A 19216-nucleotide genomic window follows, 5' to 3' on the forward strand; every position below is an offset into this window, starting at 1 on the left:
TGACGACGTATCCGCTAACGCTCTAGGCTAGAGATTTCAGTGTTGCAACAGTAGTTGAGGATGGTTGTTGTGGGAGTTTGGGGGAGGGCAGTGTCATTTAGAATAGCTAATGCAAAGGAAAGCTGCCTCCAAATTATGATCGACAAATGCTGTTAGGCTTATCTTGCGAAGGTTGAGATAATATGAAACTTCCACACCTGTAGCGTCCCTAGATAGTCCCTACACGAGCGATAACACATCTCTTGGCCCGTCCATATATGGAAAACTCTAAAATATGCATAAGAAGACTGGCCGACCCGTGTGCCAGACTTATTATCTTATTTATGCTGAAATGTGATGAACAACAGACATCTCTTGCTTTTTCACGTTTATACATTTCCCTAATTATGTCAGCAACCTCAAGATGTGTAGTCTTGTTTTTCATACGTCTGCTTTTGTCCATTTATTTATTGTTAAGAACATTAACTCCTTTAAGTTTTGGAAGAGCTCTGCTACTCTAAGCCCTCACATCTCCAAGGTGGTTAGGAAGAGTGCTGCTCATCCTTGCAGTAATTGTTCTCTCCGTGAGTGTTTTGCAGGAGAGACACTCGTCCACAGCTTGATTTGTGTTTAGGTTGGCATTTCGCAGCACGTGCCTGGTTATTTCTTCTACATCTGGAGCATGTTTATCATGCAGCAGCCGGTACTTCCAAATGGCGTCCGACGGAGGCAACATGTGTGTCGCCAGCTTGTCTTCCTGAAAAAGGGGGCATTTCTTCATCGTCTTCCTACGATGATGGTTCTGACACCAAGGTCTACATCACTGTAGGAAGCGAAGACAAAAGCTATGATGACTGAGGTTAGCAGCTCCTTGGACGAAGAAGACAAAGGCAAGCTCGCAGGACGACATCACAAGTTCGTGTCTGGACTAGAATTGATGCGAACAGCGTTTCGCTGAAGCCTCCACTGTATCTTTCTTTTCTATACTCAGCAAGAAGTTTACCGTAAGCTCGCCAGCTGAATTATACCGAGTCTTTTGTAGAGGAGCTGCTTTTCATGACAGTCGATGAAATCAATCAAAATACTCAAAATCAAAATACTCAAATGCTCAAGGCTGCGTAATCCCTAGTTTTGAGCTGTACCACCCTCTGCCAAAGCTCCCTTAGCCAAAAAACCTTCCGTTAGCATGAGCAGCTAATGTGATAAAGACAAAAAAATTCCCTTCCACAATTTTTGTTGATTACTAGAAGGTGGTTGGTGCACTTGTACTATGGCATACAATAAACTTCAGTAACCAACTTTTATTCATTCTATGGGTCAATTATGTTTTGCTGCCTCAAAAACCTTCTCTTTATGACAAGGTTTTTTATGACAAGCAGCAATTAAAAATAAGAATTCCGGGTCAGAAATTTTTGGATAAAACAAAACAGTTAAGGGTTAAACATTGCACACGTAGAAGGGTGACTTGCCTGCTGACGAAGCAGAGCAACTTCAGCCTGCACTGGATCGATGTTCACAACAGGCTTATTCTTTATCTTCCTTGCCCGGTCTGCATACCGCAGGGTGTTCAAGGTTTCCTCCAAGTTACTATCTGCTGGGCTAACACAGGCAATCATCACAGTGTGGCTGTTGCCTCCCAAGGAATCTATGTGAAAGACAAATGGATTTGGAAGAAATATAACTTAAAGAAATCATGTGTTGCCATGGTGTAGTTATGGCACACAAGCAGCAACGCTATCCCAAACAATGAATTAGATAAGTAGGATTGTTTTAGAAGGTAGGTAGACTTGTGCCCACAAAGCAAGGAGAGAATTGCGTGTTAATCACAGCAGCGAGCGTGATCAGCAGTTGTCAAACCTAAACTGTGAAGTCCAGCCGCTGTGCACATATCTGTCATTGTACTTCTATATTCAAAGGCCGATAGTGGTGCTCAGGTTAGTCGAAGTAAGTACTACGGCACTTGCGACTAGTGTATGACCTGATTACGATAAGCCCATCCAGCAATTTAAATGATGACAGCGTTCATATTCTGGTAGAGCAAGGACATTTTTTCTTAAAAGCAATAACACGACGTTGATGCTTTAGTGAAACTGACCTCCAGCCAAAAGTAAAACAGTGCAGGCACAGTAGTAATATTTAAACACTTAAATGGTTCTTTACAGTACTGTGCACCTTATTCTTTCATACAGAAATACAACTTTCTCTCACTTGGAAAAACAAAGATTTACTCCCAATAGACTAAAAATGCAATAAATAAAAAAAGACGCAGTTTTGCCCGAAAGGCAAAGGATTGATTGTGATAGCAAATTAGTAGACAGCTGTACGAAAAGTAAGGGTGGTTGTCTTATGGGCCATATAAACTTTTAAACATTCGCTTACTATGGTGGTAACGCTTGCGTAAGCAAACATGAACACGTCTCGCGCAATGAAAGTGGAAACTCTTTATCAGCGGTAGCAGCAAGGGAAACATGGAGCAAATTTATCTTTGTGCGACCTCTCGCTTCAACGCGAAGTAAGCGACGAGAGCACAATGTGGCGTGCCTAGATGCGCAGACACTGTCTCCATCGCATATTGCTTTCAAGGTAGGCGCCATGCGTAGCAGCCTCCGTAGTAGAACGCGTCTCCTGCACGCAAGTTTCGGTAACTCCGAACGCCCGTGATGCCCCGATTTCCATTCGTCTCCGCACACATGATCACTTTCCTTTTAATTATAGCATTGTGATGAAGTCGGCATGTCTTTGCAGTCGGCACTTCCATGCTGATAACGCAAATGCAGAAAACGGGAAGACAAGACGGTGCAACACATACTATAGCACATTCAGGAAGCTACGGCAGCTAAAGTCAGATACAACTTAAGTCTGCAGTGAAGCCCTGCCCAAGCCCTCATAACCGCCAGCCACCGTACCTCCGCGAGGCTGCAAATGGTTCGTACTTCAAGCTTTCCCTGTTACCTAAATAAGGCGTTAACCACAAAAATAACGTTATACGTGCATAATTTTATACGTTTTCATTAGTCTGTTATAGTGGAATGGTGAAAGCCTAATTATTTATTGAACTGATATAAAACGCTTGCTTCACTGCAATTATTTACTGTCAAGTTTCATTTCAGTTGGTAGTGGTAGTGGAGTTTAACAAGTAAAACGGGCTTGGCAATGAGGTAGAGTGAAATTCTCAGACTCCGTACACTTTGTCCATGTCTGTTGCACACCTCATCGTTGCCACTGATGAAAAGACTCTGCAAGAACAGCAGACGCTCCGAAGGTTTTAACTGCGACGCCATTTTGAAAATGTCGCATGACGATGACTTTGTTTGCTTCTGTGATTGGCTATCGAAGAAACAATGCCTTGCAGTCTGTGTGCCTTGGTTGCCAACTGCTGTTTCTTTAAGCTGTATCCTACTATAGGCTCGAAGCGCATACGAGGCCCGATGTGGTAACACAGATTTAGGGCCGTATTTGGTTCTAACGCACACGCAATTTTTGGACCTGTTTGATCGGAAAAAACAGTGCGCGTTATATTCGAGCGAATACGGTAGTTTAAGGGAAAACTACCTCTGAATGGTCTACATACTTTTTGCTAAATTTGAACCGCCCACCCTCGAGCAGGTAGTGGTGATATTGCGTACGCCATCACCGCCTTTTACTCCCATTAGTGAGCAAAATGGGGCCGAACAGACGGCACAATGGTTTGCTGAGCAAAACGCAAGCATGCTGCCGTGGAGAAACAGAGCGAAGAGTTGGATTCGCTGCTGCAGCTTCTTTTGGTTAAGCGGCACAGACCATTTGGGAACTCCACGACATCACACAGACGTGGTATTCTCTGCTTCTTGCAGTTTGTGAGAGTTTCACAAGTGAGCAAAACCAATGCAGCACTATGCGAAAACGAAACTAGTGAAATGCAAAAGTGAGGGCAGCACAGAGTGGCGAAATCATCCTTTTGACTGTACGCATTGTTGTCAAGTTGTCAATGAGTTCTTTCTAAAAATCAGATGGAGCTGGACAAGTAGCATTTTTTTTTCCATCTTGTACTGCAATGCACTTATCTTTTTATCACATACGCTTGGGTACTCATGACAATTTAAAATTAGGAGTGCCTTTGTCATCAGGCTAGTACTTGAATGCCTCAGAGGAGCCTAATCGTATCCTGCATTTACCTCAACTTGATTACTGAGCTCTGTTCGCGTTAATATTGATGGCTTAGACGTTCTCGAGCACTAACCTATCAGTTTAGCTCGACTTAATATTTACCTTTAGTGTCCCTTTAAGCACAGTGGAGCCACAACTAAACAATGATTTCTTCAGCAATACATCTCTCATGGGGGACATCACAATCCATGCGACCACTGAAATCTTTAGCTTATTTGTATGCATGTTACCCGTCGCGACATACCAAGTTACCCCACATCCAGACAAGTCACAATGCTGATAATGACATCTTATGATGCTATTTCCAGCCGCAGCATGTTAGAAATGGTTGTGTTAAATGGACGTTTCTGTCATAAGAAAAAAAAAATGCGGCACATTGACAGGTGCGTTACTGTCGATGCTTTACACCATCAGCTATGTAGAATATCGCCAGCCACTGCAATAACAGCTCCGTTATGAGTTAAACAGGTCAAACTAAACTAAAGGAAACAAAAAAAAAGATTCTCAAGTCATATGGTTTAACCTCTGCTGTGTCATGGGCAAGCTGGTACATCCACGCGTTTCTGGTAAAAACAGCCAAGGAAAAGCTCTGCCAATCGACAGTGTTTTTCAGTTTAGCAATGCCATAGACAAGCTAGTTTCGTCTCTGCTTTGTCGTACCTCTGGTAGATGGCAGCACACAATCCATGGTGCAGCACAAGCAGGAGCTAGTTTATTCTGGTGAAGGAAGTAAAGCGTGCTTGCAGCTAAGGCCTTTAAAAATAAATTGTCTGTTTTTGGACAGAATTCACGATAATAGCCTAGCACGGAAAGGATTAATAGAGTCGAACCCACTTATAACGATACCGGTTTTAACAATATATCGGTTATAACAATGAGAAGCTGCTGCACAGTCAACTTTTGTACGTTTTTCATGGTGATATAACCCACTTCATGGTGATTTGTCACCCGTGAACACTGTTTGCAACGGCTATAGAAGCGCCATTCTTAAACGCCGACAGCCATGGCTTGTTACAAGTGATCGGAGACCCACGAAGCAGTTAAACGAGTGAACACAATCATCAGCCGGATGGAGGAAGGTGGTGGGGAGGGGCACCGGCCTCCCCTCCCTCATAATTTTCTCACATCAGCTCTGCGCTCCCCCTATTTTGATTTTTTCGTGCAACCCAGTTATAACAATTATTGGTTATAACAATGGAATTTTCGTGGCACTTTAATATTGTTATAATGGGTTCGACTGTGTCTTGAAACTGCATAGCGAGCTTAACTCTGGTTAAACCCTGCACCACTTATTGTACAGGCCTGCATATAATGCGAGAATTTTTCCCAATTATTAGCATTCCAAATTTCCACCTCGTACTATACGCAGAACCAAAGCAAAATTTCAGTCAAAATCTTTGCTGCTGCACTGATAGCATCCTCATCGTCCTCTAGCGTACAGGAGGTGCCTTATAGAGACAGCGTGGGTTTGGCTGCCATAACCTGCTTGCGGATGCATGGGCGAGCATCCCAGAGGACCTTGTGCGTCATGCTTTTAGGATGTGTGGCATTTCAAACATCCTCAATGGTACAGAAGACAACCATCTTGGGGAAGAGTTCCCAAACAAGGAATTGTCTTAAAACAGTTCAACCAGGGCTAAAGATGTTTTAACCGCAAAGTGCGACGTTGTTCTACAAGGAAATAATAAAATTTAAAAATTAAGGGGTTTTACATGCCAAAACCACTTTCTGATTATGAGGCACGCCGCGGTGGGGGACTCCGGAAATTTCGACTACCTGGGTTTCTTTAACCGTGCACCTAAATCTAAGTACACGGGTGTTTTCACATTTCAGCCTCATCGGAAACAAAACTGATACTAAATAAATGTTTTCGCTGAGTTTGGCTTTCTCATATTATGTGCGGATGAAACTTTTCTTTCACCATCCCCAAATCTCGCCTCGCATTATATGCAGGTCCATATTATATGCGTGCTTTCACGGTATATGTCTCTGGTAATACAGTATCTTCATAAATGGTAATGTGCGTACAGATAGGCCATAACTAGTCACTATTGAATGGATAAATAAAATTTGACCAATCGAGCTTTCCATTTTCCAAGCTGATGAACAACCGTTTTCTGCAACATAAAAAAACTCCTGAAAGAACTTCCTACCAGTCATTGAGTACATGTTATACGTGAGCTAAGCATGTTACGCACCCTGCAGCAGACGTGTCAGCTTTGAATTCCGATACGGCACATGAGAATGGCCATCGCAGAGGGCACTGATGACATTTCCAAGCGACAGTAGGCCTTGATTGATGGTGATGCCTACACAATAACACAGAAATAAAAGCAAACAAATTTTGACCATTTCAGATATATAAAGAAAGCAAGAAAGTATAGGTATTTTGAGAGTGACGGTGTCGAAAAACAGCAATTTTTTTTTATGCAGTTACCTAGGACAAGACACTCCGAATCATGCCTAGGCTTACTGTAGGCACAAACGATTGCCTAGTTGCGATTTCAGATTACAATAAGCACAAAGATAAAAAGGTGAATGGGGTAACGATAAGAAGTACAAGAAGCATTTGGCAGATGTTCACATGAGGTGGCATCAACAAAAGCCACCAAACAAATTTATTAAAAGGTTACAGGTAAGCGTTAGCGTCGTCACTAATGTGGTAAGCTTGACTTATCTTTCAAGGCTGCCTTCCCTTTTCATCAAACTTGCAAGTTTTTTATGGGCAGTGCACAAGAAAAAACAATGCTAAAAATTGAGAAAACCACAATGTTCCATGAAACATGCCAATCCACAAAACTATTTCTCCTTTACAGGGACTGTGGGCACAATGAACGGAAAGGTGCATCAAAAGCAAAAGCCCTGATCAAAATTAATGATATTTAAAACGTTTTGCATACATCTTGAAACACTTCCGACTTGACCAGTGGTGCAAGTTTGAATAATATATGTAAGGTCTTTCAGTAAAACAAGTTGGAAGGTAGACTGTCAGCTGGGTGTTTGCTCTCAGCATCCGTATGTTGTCATATAACAGGTTCACTTCGTCCAATGTCTTTTTCAATGTGTTACATCTGGCATATTTTCAATGGCTGGACAGGTGCTTTCCCAGTATGCCAGACATCAAGTATTTGAAGCTGTCATATGTGACATTCCTGTAGAAAGTTCTTGCATGTAGTCTACATCAGCTAAACTTGAGAATGCTCACTGAAGAGTTGAACATTTTTGTTTCATTCTACTGCCATATGCTCTTGTTTATGAATATGCAAGAAATGTACCAAATCTAAATTCTTATACGGCAGAATTGACTGGCACTTGAAAAGGTAATGTTAGGCGCTTTTATGCCACAGCTTGGGTCAGTGAAGTGCATAAAATCAATAAGATCAATGTAAAAAAAAAAAAAATTGTCAAGCCAGTGAACCTTCTTTGAGCCTTTCGCCAACTGCTTTGGTCTTTCCAGCCCTTTCCGAGCCAGCGAGGTCAACCAGATGGAATTTTGCCACCATTATGGCACCACCACTGGACTTCTCCTGCTGCTCCACAGTCAGTGTGAAGATTGCGTGCGAACGAGATGAGCGCGCGTTCATGTTGGTCGAGGCGGTGCTTCGACTTGCAGAGCCGACCTCCAGAAGACGGATTGTCTCCTCAGGGGTGGTCACGTTCAGCTCCGTCAAGTTGAAAATCTGCGAAGCAAGAACATTTTGCAACCGGATGCTTGAGAACGATCACCTGTCAACACAATGCAGGCTGAAAAACATGCACAGTGATATCTGCTTCAGCCATGGTGTACAGATTTATGTATGTGACTTGCTTTTGCTGGTTCTGTCCACTGGTGCGAAGGAAAAAGAAACCATGGGCATAAAGCTTTGGGTAAAATGAATTTTTGTCGTACTCTGCGAGTCCGTTTCACCTTATTGTGCTATGTGTCACTTAAGCGGATGACATTGCTGAAGGCATTACCATAGTTGACATGATGTTCAACGTGTCGCGCTCTGTCAGCAATGGTGAAAGAATAACTTTTCCATTTTCGCATTGCTTGCACCCAATAACCAACTCGTACATGTGCTGCGAGAGCCTGTGATGCAATTCTTCTAATGCAATTGGCATTCGAATACTTCGCCCACTTTCTAGTCTGTGTGCCCAAGTCTAACCATTTTCGCCTGAACTTCAATTAAAAAATATATATATCTACGTGACTGGACGGAACTTGTGTCACCCAGGTTTCCTGAAGCACAGGAATCCGATGCTTCAATGCACTACGAATGCTTGCGGGAAGGGGGGATTAGTGGTATCTTTTTGGCCTCTACGTGTTGATGGAAGCACACTCCACAGATGCACATTTGACTGATAAAAGCGAGAAGACTCGCTATTCTAGCTGACAATGAATAAACGTTTTACGCTTGAAATATACGGATATACAATCATGCCGTAGTTCATTCCAAGTCAGATATGCTGAACACTATCTCTGTACTGCCAGCTGGATGAAAAAAAAACTGGCTGCAGTTTGAAAACGACATTCAGTAAAGCTTTCTTTGTAGCACCTGAACATATACATACTGAGTTCTGTGGCGGCCCTGTGACGCATGCATGTTGTATTAATGCAATTAACATTATTAGCCTACTCACCCCCACTACAGATTGTAAGTAAATGTCTTCAACACGGCTTGATGCTACACATTGTTTCAATGATAATGGCATTAACATTGACAGACATTGTAAGATGCATTTTGTGTAATTTTTTATGTAAAGAATGTAACATGACTGAGTGCATAAAAATTATTAAATAAGTATGTAAAATTGAGGGCTCACTGTAAGATGCACCCATTATCCTAGCACAGACTTTCTTTCACTGCAGAGACAACATCCCATGCAAGTATAAGCATAACATTTCAGGATATACCCCATTTGCTCATGTAAGGCCCAGCCTTGTGTAAGGCCCGCACCCCCACTTCACAGTGCAAAGAGTTGAAAAAAAAAAAAAAAAGATTCACTAGCAGCAAATTGCACTGGCCAATCTAGAGCAGTGTGCCGAATCGAGGAGATCACAACAACACCTAGCAGGGGTGACCCAGTCCAGATCGACTGACAAAAAATAGACATGCTCCAGCAGAAAGTACAATGGAAGCTGGGCCCCACATCTACTTGCCATATCAGACAACACCTCAAAAAGCTGAAAACAGCCGAGCCACCTGGCCAATCGAGAAGTTACGGCATGGCATCGTTGAACTTCTGGTGAAATCTGTTTCTTCTCAGCGGATTCATCACAAATTTCTCATGCATACTTGCATGCTGGTGAATTCCCGCGAACCGCTGCAAAACGGCGCTAACCTGCATCTCAAAACCAGTCAGTGACTGTAAATGTGTTCACAGTAAGCTGCCAGTAGTTGCATTTATTTGTATAGCAGTCTGGACACAGTTGTATGTTGTAGCGAGTATCCATAAGCCTGCTTCGTGTAAGGCTTGTACCTCGTAAAAATTCACAAAAAGAAGTGCGGACCTTATCAGAGTAATTATGGTATGTTCTGCTTAGTTGGGGAACCTTTGCGGAACAAGGTTAAAATGTTCTACTTAAGAAACACATAAAACGAAATTAACAGTGATATGTAGTAGCAGTGGCAAGAAGCTCCACTGATTTTTGAGCGCCACGCATCCCACAGCAAACTGACAAAGTTTCAGTGCATTCGGTGCGATGGAAAAATTTCATTCCAATTTGTTTTTATAACAAAGTTAAACTGTAGAGTAGTCTGGCAACGCTTTGTGGAAACGAAACGAATTACACCCCAGGAAATGGCTTTTTTTAAGTAAGAGAATGCAATCTCGAAGGCCATGCCTTTGTGTACTGCAAGTACAGAAGCAATTGCAGAAGCACAAAATACGTCACGTTTGCCATGCGTTGTTTTGTCTGCGTGCGAGCCTCGGCAGTCTGCTGCTGCTTTCTTTAACACGAGTGAAGGGTCTCTGGTACAATCCTGTGCATTGTGTGCTGCGCATTGAGTGCCAGAATGTGTGGAGCAAAACATCCAATGTGGTTACCAACTGTTTCGAAACAGACGACACAGCGATCGCCCCTCATTTCCTGACATCACACAGTCGATACCAAAATGGCTGTTGCTATTGGTGGGAGGGATTTAGAGGTAGCGATTCCAAATAGAAATTTCAAATTAAAATATGTGCTGAGAGCCCAGTTTTTCTGTGTGCGGAACCATATTGTGTCCTATACTCTCTGTTACAGTGATAAAACTGAGAATAGTCAGACGACCATGTCATGGCCCTACATCCGTTTTACATGGGTTCAACTTAGTAGAACATTTTGCAGACATGTTACACTTAGTGGAACCTATATGGAATGAGACAGTGTATAACTGACACAAAGCCCTATTAGATGTCAAGCATAAATTCAAGCTGGGTGAATTGCATGATCCTTTGGCCCAAGATAAGTTTGCCAGATCTTCACTGCAGGCAGCAGCGAGTTCCACTTGCTCGGTGGAACTTGAGGTGTGATGGCAAGATTGAGTTTTCCACAGCTAACCGTTGTTCTGTCAAAGCTACAAAACTTTTTGCCCACCTAAATTTGACTTCACAGGGCTAGAGCTCACCGACAGCTTTCTTCAAGATGTGCAATTCAAGTGCACGTAGAGCCTGTTCACAGTCTGGCTAGTATAACATGGCTACACAAACAGTCACCAAATTTCAGGCAAACCTGTCTGTCTTGTGACACTCTGATGTCAGTTATTAGTGGGACGTTGGCTCCTTTGCAGACTGTGCGACAAGAGCCCATAGAAACAGTTGTATTCTTTCTTTTTCTTCTCATATTTCGCACTCCTTTCACCATTACAGTGCAGCAAATTGGAGATATCATTTGGTTAACCTCCCTGTCTTTACCTGGCTTTTATGTCTCTCTCTCTCTCTCCCTTGTGTCAGTGTAGCATATAGTGCTGTTCACAGAACAAACCTTTATGAAAAGAACACGTGCATGACAAATGATCAAATATAGTAGAGCAAATTAAAATGTTTCTCAATGATATTACTACGTAAAGAATACATATGTGCTTAAAACAAATATTGGATATATGGAAGGCATTTTCGTGCTGGATGTGACTTCATTAAAACAAGGCTTGACTTTAGTCCAAACATGCTTGCTAAGAATCAGAGTGCGAGGGGGGGAGGGGAGACATCGGGTGGAGGCAGAACTACTCTGTGGTGGAAGAGCAACGGCACTCCACGGTGTCAGCACTAAGCGTTGGCAAATGTTCTCCCTCTAATGGACTGACCAATCTGTGCTGCTTAGTGTCAGTAAACCAACAAAAACTGGCATGTACAGCATAACACAGTCACAGTCCAAAGGAGAGACTGTGACTAACAAATGATAACCTGCATTTACATTAAGCACAAGAGCTCACAAGACATCCCCACAGAGGATAGCCAAATTACAAACCACATGGCAGTATGCAGATGACAGTTTGCACTAAGAAACGCTTCAGCTTTGTTTTCACACAGTAACCTTTTAACCTTCTGCTACAGTGGATCGGCTATGGCATTCTGCTGCTAAATATAACAGCCACGAGATTGGAAGTGTAACCGTCTAAAGCCATGCCTAGCCATGAAAAAGCAAGCTGGTGGTGTTCTGCAGATCAAATTCAACCACCTGTATCTTCCCAACATCAGCTATGCAAAATTGTGTAGGCATGTTTAAGCGTGCAGTCATTGGAATATGACCATCCCAACCAGGAATAAGAAATCCCACCTAGTGATCAAAAATTAATAAGGAGCCCTCCGCTGCAGTGCAGCCAAACAGCAATCACCCACGTCGGTTTTACTAGCTGATGCAATTCTGTAAAAAAGGATTTGTGCACATGACAAAGCAACTTCACCTTTATAGCACCATTCTGGTCTTCTCGAATTTGCAGCGATTCTCGATCTTGATTTTTGGAGAACAGGTCAAACACGTCTTCTTTGTATATCTGCAAGAGAGGTTAGCAACTTAACACTGTAACCAAGGAGTCTGCATTCTCGAGCTAAATGCAAAATCCTACATCATTCGCACAAACTAAAGGCCCTATGCAGCAGTGAAGAAATGCGCTTGCACCACAAATGTTCATGCAAGAGACTAACTTCAAAAGTCTATCAAACTGCAATCTGCAAGAAGCTGTACTCGGTGACAAGCTAAGCAGCCAAAATGAGCTCTGTACACAAAGTACACCACACTTCTCCCTTTGTGTCAGCAAATACACCGCCTCATAAACTGCCTGCATGAGTCATAAATGCCAGTATAATTGCCACTCACTCCTCTGCATGTGACCACAGCTATAAAGTAGGTGCAAATCAATGTCCTCACCTCGAGGAAAGACACTCTCACAAGGAATATCTTCTCCGTGTTCACCGAGATGTGCTTAAAGATATCTTGGACTGCCCTCGGGATGATGCCAGCATCTTCGGAGCTTGCACAATTTGACGAGCAGCACGTGCCCATTGTAAATGTTTTGCCAGATCCGGTCTGGCCGTATGCGAGGATGGTGACGTTGAAGCCTGCACCATGGAATTTGCAATTAAAATACAGTACCGGCACAACCCTCAAGGCTGCACAACTAAGTGTTAAAAGAAAACAATAAGTGGCTTTCATACATCAGGGGAAGATGGTGAATTTTACCAGCTCTAATCTACAGTCTTGTTCATAGTTGGCGACATCACACTGACAAAGCTTGATGATGATGATAATGTATGTGGTGTTATGAAGCAAGGGCCAATGTGATAAAGCTTATAGGAAGCTTGGTTAATTAATGTGATTTGCATTATTGGGAAACTTTACCCACTTTGCGGTATTAAGTAAGCAAGTAAGTACGCATGTGGTACAGCTGTATAGAACTTCTTTCATGTCACTCTTATATTGTAAAATAATACTTTAAGATTTCTCTGGTGAGGGGAGGAATCGAACCTATGTCACATGGGTTCCTCAAGCACAACAGCCTGATGCTTTAGCACTGTGTCACGAATGCGTGTGGGCAGTGAGGAAACAATTCTCAATGTTCATGTGCACCATGCACCTCAGAGGCAATGTGCAAATTTCAAGGCTGCGCCGCACTACATTGCAGCCAAATGTCATGGCCACTAAGCCATTGCAACCTGGCGTCGCCATTTTGTTTTGCAGATGCAGTATAGTAGGATTGATTGTGAAGCCTGCTTATGAACCTTTACTTGTCTCGCTTAATTCTGCACAATACCATGCATATTTCTTTACAACACTGAAGACTTTTCTAAATACATAAATGGCTTGGATAAGGGCTGCACAATTGATTAACTCTACCCTAAGGAAGACGAGTTGGGCTTGTCAAACGCTTACTTGCAAAAAAAGACACATTACAAACCCAACAAGTGCAGTACCATTTATTTCTCATGCAGCCCTCAATATGACTTGAGTTCGTCAGCTGCTTTGTGCATGTCTTAAACACCAGGTGGAGCAAGGAGCATGTGGAAGAGCGAAGCTGTGAAGATACTTTTTTGTTTTGTTGTGTCACCCGCCACCTATTTCAAAATGGCCTGTTCTGTAGGACAAGTGAATGCTCCGAGTCATGTAGCGATTCGGAGAGTTAGCTTCCTCTAGTGACAGCAATCTTGCGATACAAGGCGTTGCGTAAAACGAGAATAAGATGAAAACAGGAGCCAACATCTTGACAAGTGGATCTGTCTTCTTTAAGGCCTTGCCTTGAAGAAGACAAATCCACTTGTCAAAACCTTAGCTCCTGCTTTCACCGTGTTCTTGTTTTGCTCATCGTTTTGAATTTTCATCTCTCACATTCCCCCTGCTTTCCCTGAATACAAGGCGTTGTATGTTTAACCATGTAAATAAGAAAAGTGAAAACATTTTATGAAACCTAACTTTGTTGCTGTGTAAAAAAGTTCATAAGCATCAACTTTCTTACACAAACATTTTGCTTGATATTGCTTTAAATGACCAATAAAATTGTTTGCATGCAAAAACAATTCTTTTCTTGCAAGTTGCTTTTCTTTTCTTTTAGAGTCCTTACACGGTTATCCTCTAATTAATCAACTAGTATATTCAGAATACATTTATTGAAGGCAAATAATCAGCTGACATCACATGAGAAAAATCAGGCAATGTCACCTGCCACCAATATCCTTGCGTCACTTAACTGTGAGGAAGGGAAGAAAGGAACCACAGATCAAGCACCTGTGTGCACGTTTGTGAGGAGTAGGGGCAAAAGCCACCTACACACACAGCACTTCAAGAAACGAGGACAAATGATCGAGTGAATAGCCTGATTGCAGCTGGATTAATAATTATGTCAAAGTGAAATTGAAATTAATTTTGGGTTATTACACCCTGAAACCATGATATGATTATGAGGCACACTGTAGTGGAGGGACTTCGGATTAATTTTAACCATGTCAGGTTCTTTAACATAAACCCAATGCACTGTACACACGTGTTTTTGCATTTTGCTCATACCGAAATGTGGTTGCCATAGCAGAGATTTGATCCCACAACCTTGTGCTTAGCTGAGCAATGCCATAGCCACCGAGCCACCACAACGGGTAATTCCATCAGAGTTACATGTCTGACTTTAGTAGACTGAAGAAAGGTGTCGTTTACACGACACTAAAGGCAACTGCCTGTTCATATATAAAATTGCCATTTGTGTGTTAATTTTTTACGTTTATCTACTAGAATTACAGGTTTTTATTTTCAGCTCACGAATGCGAATCAAGGAAACCAATTAATCAATTAATTTATTAAGAATGTCTCATTAATAAGGTCAACATTTTTAAATTGTTGCTAGTGTATAATAAATTAACTGACAGTAGTTCACTCACCTTCAAATACTTTAGGCAGCAGCTTCGACACACATGCGTCATATATTTGCACTTGGCTTGACTCCACTCCAAAAACGTAATCATAAGAGAACGTCTTGTCTCCACCAAGTACAATACTTTGATTGCTCGGACATGTCCGAGCACAGGCTTGGCAGCCCTCTATCAGTTCTTTGGGCACAAGTGGCCGGCACCGCACAGCAACCCGCACTGGAATAACTTTGTCGGACTCCATGGTGCAAGAGATCTGTGGATAATGTAGATGAGATTATTATTAATACTATTCCTTTTATTACACCCTATCACACTCTTATTACACCCCCCTTTACTACACGCTTATTCCTTTTATTACACCCTACATTGAAGAGGGAAGGGGGGCAAAGAGCACTTTCAGACTTCATGAAATGCACATTAAATGTAATGGCTCACGGAAAATAGAGAATAAGAGCACGATTTGGAAGGCACACAAAATGCTGAAGGTGGTCATTGTGCTGCAGAAAAATGATGAGGTAGAGAAAATGAATGAAAGCTATAGCAGATATGAAAATAAACATAAAACGACCGAAACAGCCAGAAGCTTTGTGGAATACTATAGAACCCATTAAAATGTTTCCTTGAGGAATATGAGGCTCGTAATGGCGATCAAGGTGAGGTAATATGAAGGAAGTGATAGGAAGGTGCAGCGCACCAGATAAAAAAAAAAGGTTGCAGCAGAAGAATGGCCAATTGAGACATAGCCATAGGCTTGTGCAAAAAAGAAGGCGGGGGGGGGGGGGGGACAAATAAACTACTTGTGAAGTTCGTGAAATCGGCTATCCTGCAAAGCTTTTTTTTTTTTTTTTTTCAACAAAAAACTAGCTACCTGATTACCTCACAGCCACAGGTGGAGTGCACCTGATAGAAAGCCCCGAGAGTGTTGCAACAATCAACTTTAATGCACCTTAGTTTTTTTTTTTTTGCACTCATCAATATCACAACATCTTTAGTGTTTGAATTCGTGGCAACTTGGCCCTCTCAGTGGCTGCAGCAGTTTGTGTGGGGATTGGGCAGGTTCATTTGAACAAAGTCACAGCGTCGAGACAGGGGGGGTGGGGGTCTATGTAATGGGCCTTGACCCTCCCCCTAGTGGGTAACCTTGTGCACGCCTCTGGACGTTGCCTTTGGTTGCGCATACTAAATACTGCTTACAAGGCCGAAACTGTTGTCACGAATGTTTTCACCAGTTTTCGTTTTGATATGGCCACTACATAACAACTTTAAGCCAAACCTCTGTAACATTGTGTCACACCTTGTTACATTACATTGATGTATATAATCCATCGCATGTAATAAAACTTTCTTTCCCCACTCTCTGACTGCATCTGGTTGCTTTGGAATCGCCTGACCTTGTTGTTTAGGCCTTCCCACCAGGAAGGCCAAACACACAGCAAAAGAGGTGATAAAGGGACATCCTGCCATTAGTTCTCTACATTTGTTCACTGCTCTGTGTAGCCATCATGAAGCGAAAATTCAGCTCTGGTCTTCCATCATATGTTGTTACCGTTTTTAAAAATTTTAACTGAAGCTGTTAAGGGGAATTTCACATCCTTTTTTGTGCAGCGGTGTGCTCGGTATTAACCGTTAAAGAACAGCCGGAGTCCCGAGTTTTTACGATTACAAAATAAAAGTTGAGTTGTATCAGTCATACCTCTTTCGAATAGACATATACCTCCTCTGAATAAACAACTTATTTGTGCATCTTTTTGGGCAGTAATTCGCAATTAGTTTTTCACATCATGTCTCATTGGCTACGCAAAGGTCACCTAGGAGTTTATATAGCTAAAAAGTTAAAGATGATCTGCGTGGGAGTCGTCAGCAGCCAGCAAACAGACCCACAATCCTTCTGAATGGTACGAGAACTTTTGTTAATAGCTCGGCCATCTTTGGTGTATCAATTGCTCAGACTGGCACACATCGGCGAGGTACTTTTTTCACCTTGTCTATCCTCCATTCATGGGGGCTCTGTCTTGAAACAGAAACCTTCTTGCAGAAGGTGCGCAAATGCCCCGACTAGCAGCTGTGATAGATGCTAAAGCCATGCAGCACACTACTTCGCAGCGTTACTTCCAACTCACGTACTCGTCTGGCTCATCCTCCAATGTTCCTTTACTTCACACTACCATTCTCCACAGTAACATGACATACGAAGCAGTTCAATCTGCAACCCTTCTCTATGTTAAACTTTTTAAGGTGTATCTGCACTTGGTTCCATCTGTATACATGGCAACAGGAATGGAAAAACAAAAAAGATTAATATAGCTGTCGCTCTTCAATAGGCATGTTTTGTGCGGTAACTGGGGCACATTCTTTCGATTTAGTCTGAAAGTCAAATGTGAAAAAAAAAAAACATTTCACTGGGAGCAGAAATTACTTTGATTTATTTTTGAATTATTAACTGTAGGAATTTTCTAATGGTACAGTTGCCTGAGCCATCAGAAACAATGTCTCGGAAGACATTACATATGTTGAAGCCATTTAGTCGGCAGGCACTAGCTCGAAATAAATTTTGCTGGCAGTTCTTCCGCATTGGTTGGCTTCGCAGCCATCTCATTAATGCCAACATAACTGCGGGGTGAATTTATTTCCAGAATATTTCGCGGTAGCCGATAGGCGCTCTTTATACATTGATACCGGCTGAATAGCACTCTGCAATAGCCGCAAACGGCTGGCTTAACGAACAGAGCCCAGTCTCGCGCAAAATAAAGACAAGTGGCCGGGACGACAACTCGCAGTATCCGACATGCTACCCGTGAACGACAGGCGGCATTGCCCTTCAAGATTGATGGAAGAGCGTTAAAGATCTTCCCACTACAATTAACGGGGCGCGCAGAACGGCACCCCTCGCCTGCCTCGAGCAAAGGGAGATTTAATTTATAAGCACTGTTTGCCGGTATTCTCTGGGGGGGCAATTTATGGCACATTTTGCCGGCAAATAGACTGCGAGGACAGAGCCTAAAGCACTAGTAATAGATTTTGTTGGTGTTAGCCTGAAAGCTTCTGGCTGAAACGGACACCACGAACTAGAGTGGAGCAACGAAGTGCTAACGGGCGTGACAAAACACTGTCCTCCGGGCACTTATGAACAGCTAGACGATGTAGCAATGAAAGTGCATGACTAGTTCGCAGGCGTAGAGCTAATACAGACCACTCGTACCGTTCAGGCCAAGCGCTCGTAGAGTTCCTGTCTCCGTCCCTTAGCGAGCCGCACACGAACAACTTTTCAACTTGCACGCCTCTTCATCATTTGCGGCCGGAGGAGGACCTACCGTCGACGTTCAGTCACCGAGTGTGGAAAGCGTGCTATGCCAGTGAACTGAACTGAACCTACTAGGGTGGAGAACGCGATTTTCAAAATTTGCACGCTTGGGAGGCTTGGGGTTCTCCTTTTCGAACAACGAGTCTCACGCGCTTGTACGCTTGCCATTGGCTGGCGAGAATACGGTTGAGCCGTTGACTATTAACCCGCAACATAGTACTTTAAACACGCACGCGCTGATGTACGCACACTCACACGCGTATTTTTTTAATTAAAAAATACTTTTAAAATATTTTCGTATGCGTTATAATTAGCTCAGGTTGTGACTGCGGCAGAGATGTGGAGTGTAAACAGCAGATTGTGGGATTTAGACTCCGCGGTCCAGTGATCAGGCTGTTTCGCTTTCGGTTAGAAGAAGCGCGCCGCATAAAAAATTCCGAAGTGGCGCGAAAAAGGAATAGTATTTTACAGCTGCTTGGGAGACAGTTTCCCTCCGATTTGTTGGCGAGTGTTTTGCGTTTCAGGAGACCTATTATGCTCTTGAGTTAAGCTAACGCAGATGACATCTCTGCAGTGACGCGAACAATGACGTCCTACCGACATTCACTGTCAGGACATGAATATCCTAGGGATGCGTCGAATACGTAATAGCGATGTCTCTCACACGACTGTTTGGCCACATTTTCTGTCTCCTGCGGACATCCCTTGCATATCTACGAGGGATATTATGGGGGACATGATGCGCTCATTTTACGAGCATATGCCAGGGTCTTTGCTATCATGTCTACCTATTACGTTCGCAACACACACTTGCGAAGAGCCGCGACTTCAGACGTACGGGGCGTGACGAAAGAGTGGACAAGACGAGCGGTCCTGCCCGCTCCTCCGTCACGTCGTCTGAAGTCGCGGTTCTTAATTTTCCTCTTTAAACATGTCGAACCAACTGGCCCAAAGTTCCCTTCTCACACTTGT

At 42.9% G+C, this 19216-nt stretch overlaps 1 protein-coding gene across 2 annotated transcripts in view; it reads right to left on the minus strand.

Moving 5' to 3' along the window:
* The window catches only part of LOC139056240 (chromosome-associated kinesin KIF4-like), a 75761-nt gene extending 57323 nt beyond the window's left edge, over window positions 1-18438 (minus strand). For both annotated transcript variants that reach the window (XM_070534301.1, XM_070534300.1), the window contains exons 1-7: window positions 18143-18438; window positions 14953-15196; window positions 12458-12648; window positions 11994-12083; window positions 7544-7805; window positions 6324-6434; window positions 1449-1624 (exon numbers count right to left, since the gene is read on the minus strand). In XM_070534301.1, the coding sequence (XP_070390402.1) occupies window positions 1449-1624; window positions 6324-6434; window positions 7544-7805; window positions 11994-12083; window positions 12458-12648; window positions 14953-15184 (1062 nt within the window). In that variant the 5' untranslated portion in view covers window positions 15185-15196; window positions 18143-18438. The remainder of the gene's footprint in view (window positions 1-1448; window positions 1625-6323; window positions 6435-7543; window positions 7806-11993; window positions 12084-12457; window positions 12649-14952; window positions 15197-18142) is intronic.
* Between the last annotated feature and the right edge of the window lie 778 nt (window positions 18439-19216).

Source organism: Dermacentor albipictus, chromosome 2 (genome assembly GCF_038994185.2).
Source record: "Dermacentor albipictus isolate Rhodes 1998 colony chromosome 2, USDA_Dalb.pri_finalv2, whole genome shotgun sequence".
Classification (NCBI taxonomy): domain Eukaryota; kingdom Metazoa; phylum Arthropoda; class Arachnida; order Ixodida; family Ixodidae; genus Dermacentor; species Dermacentor albipictus.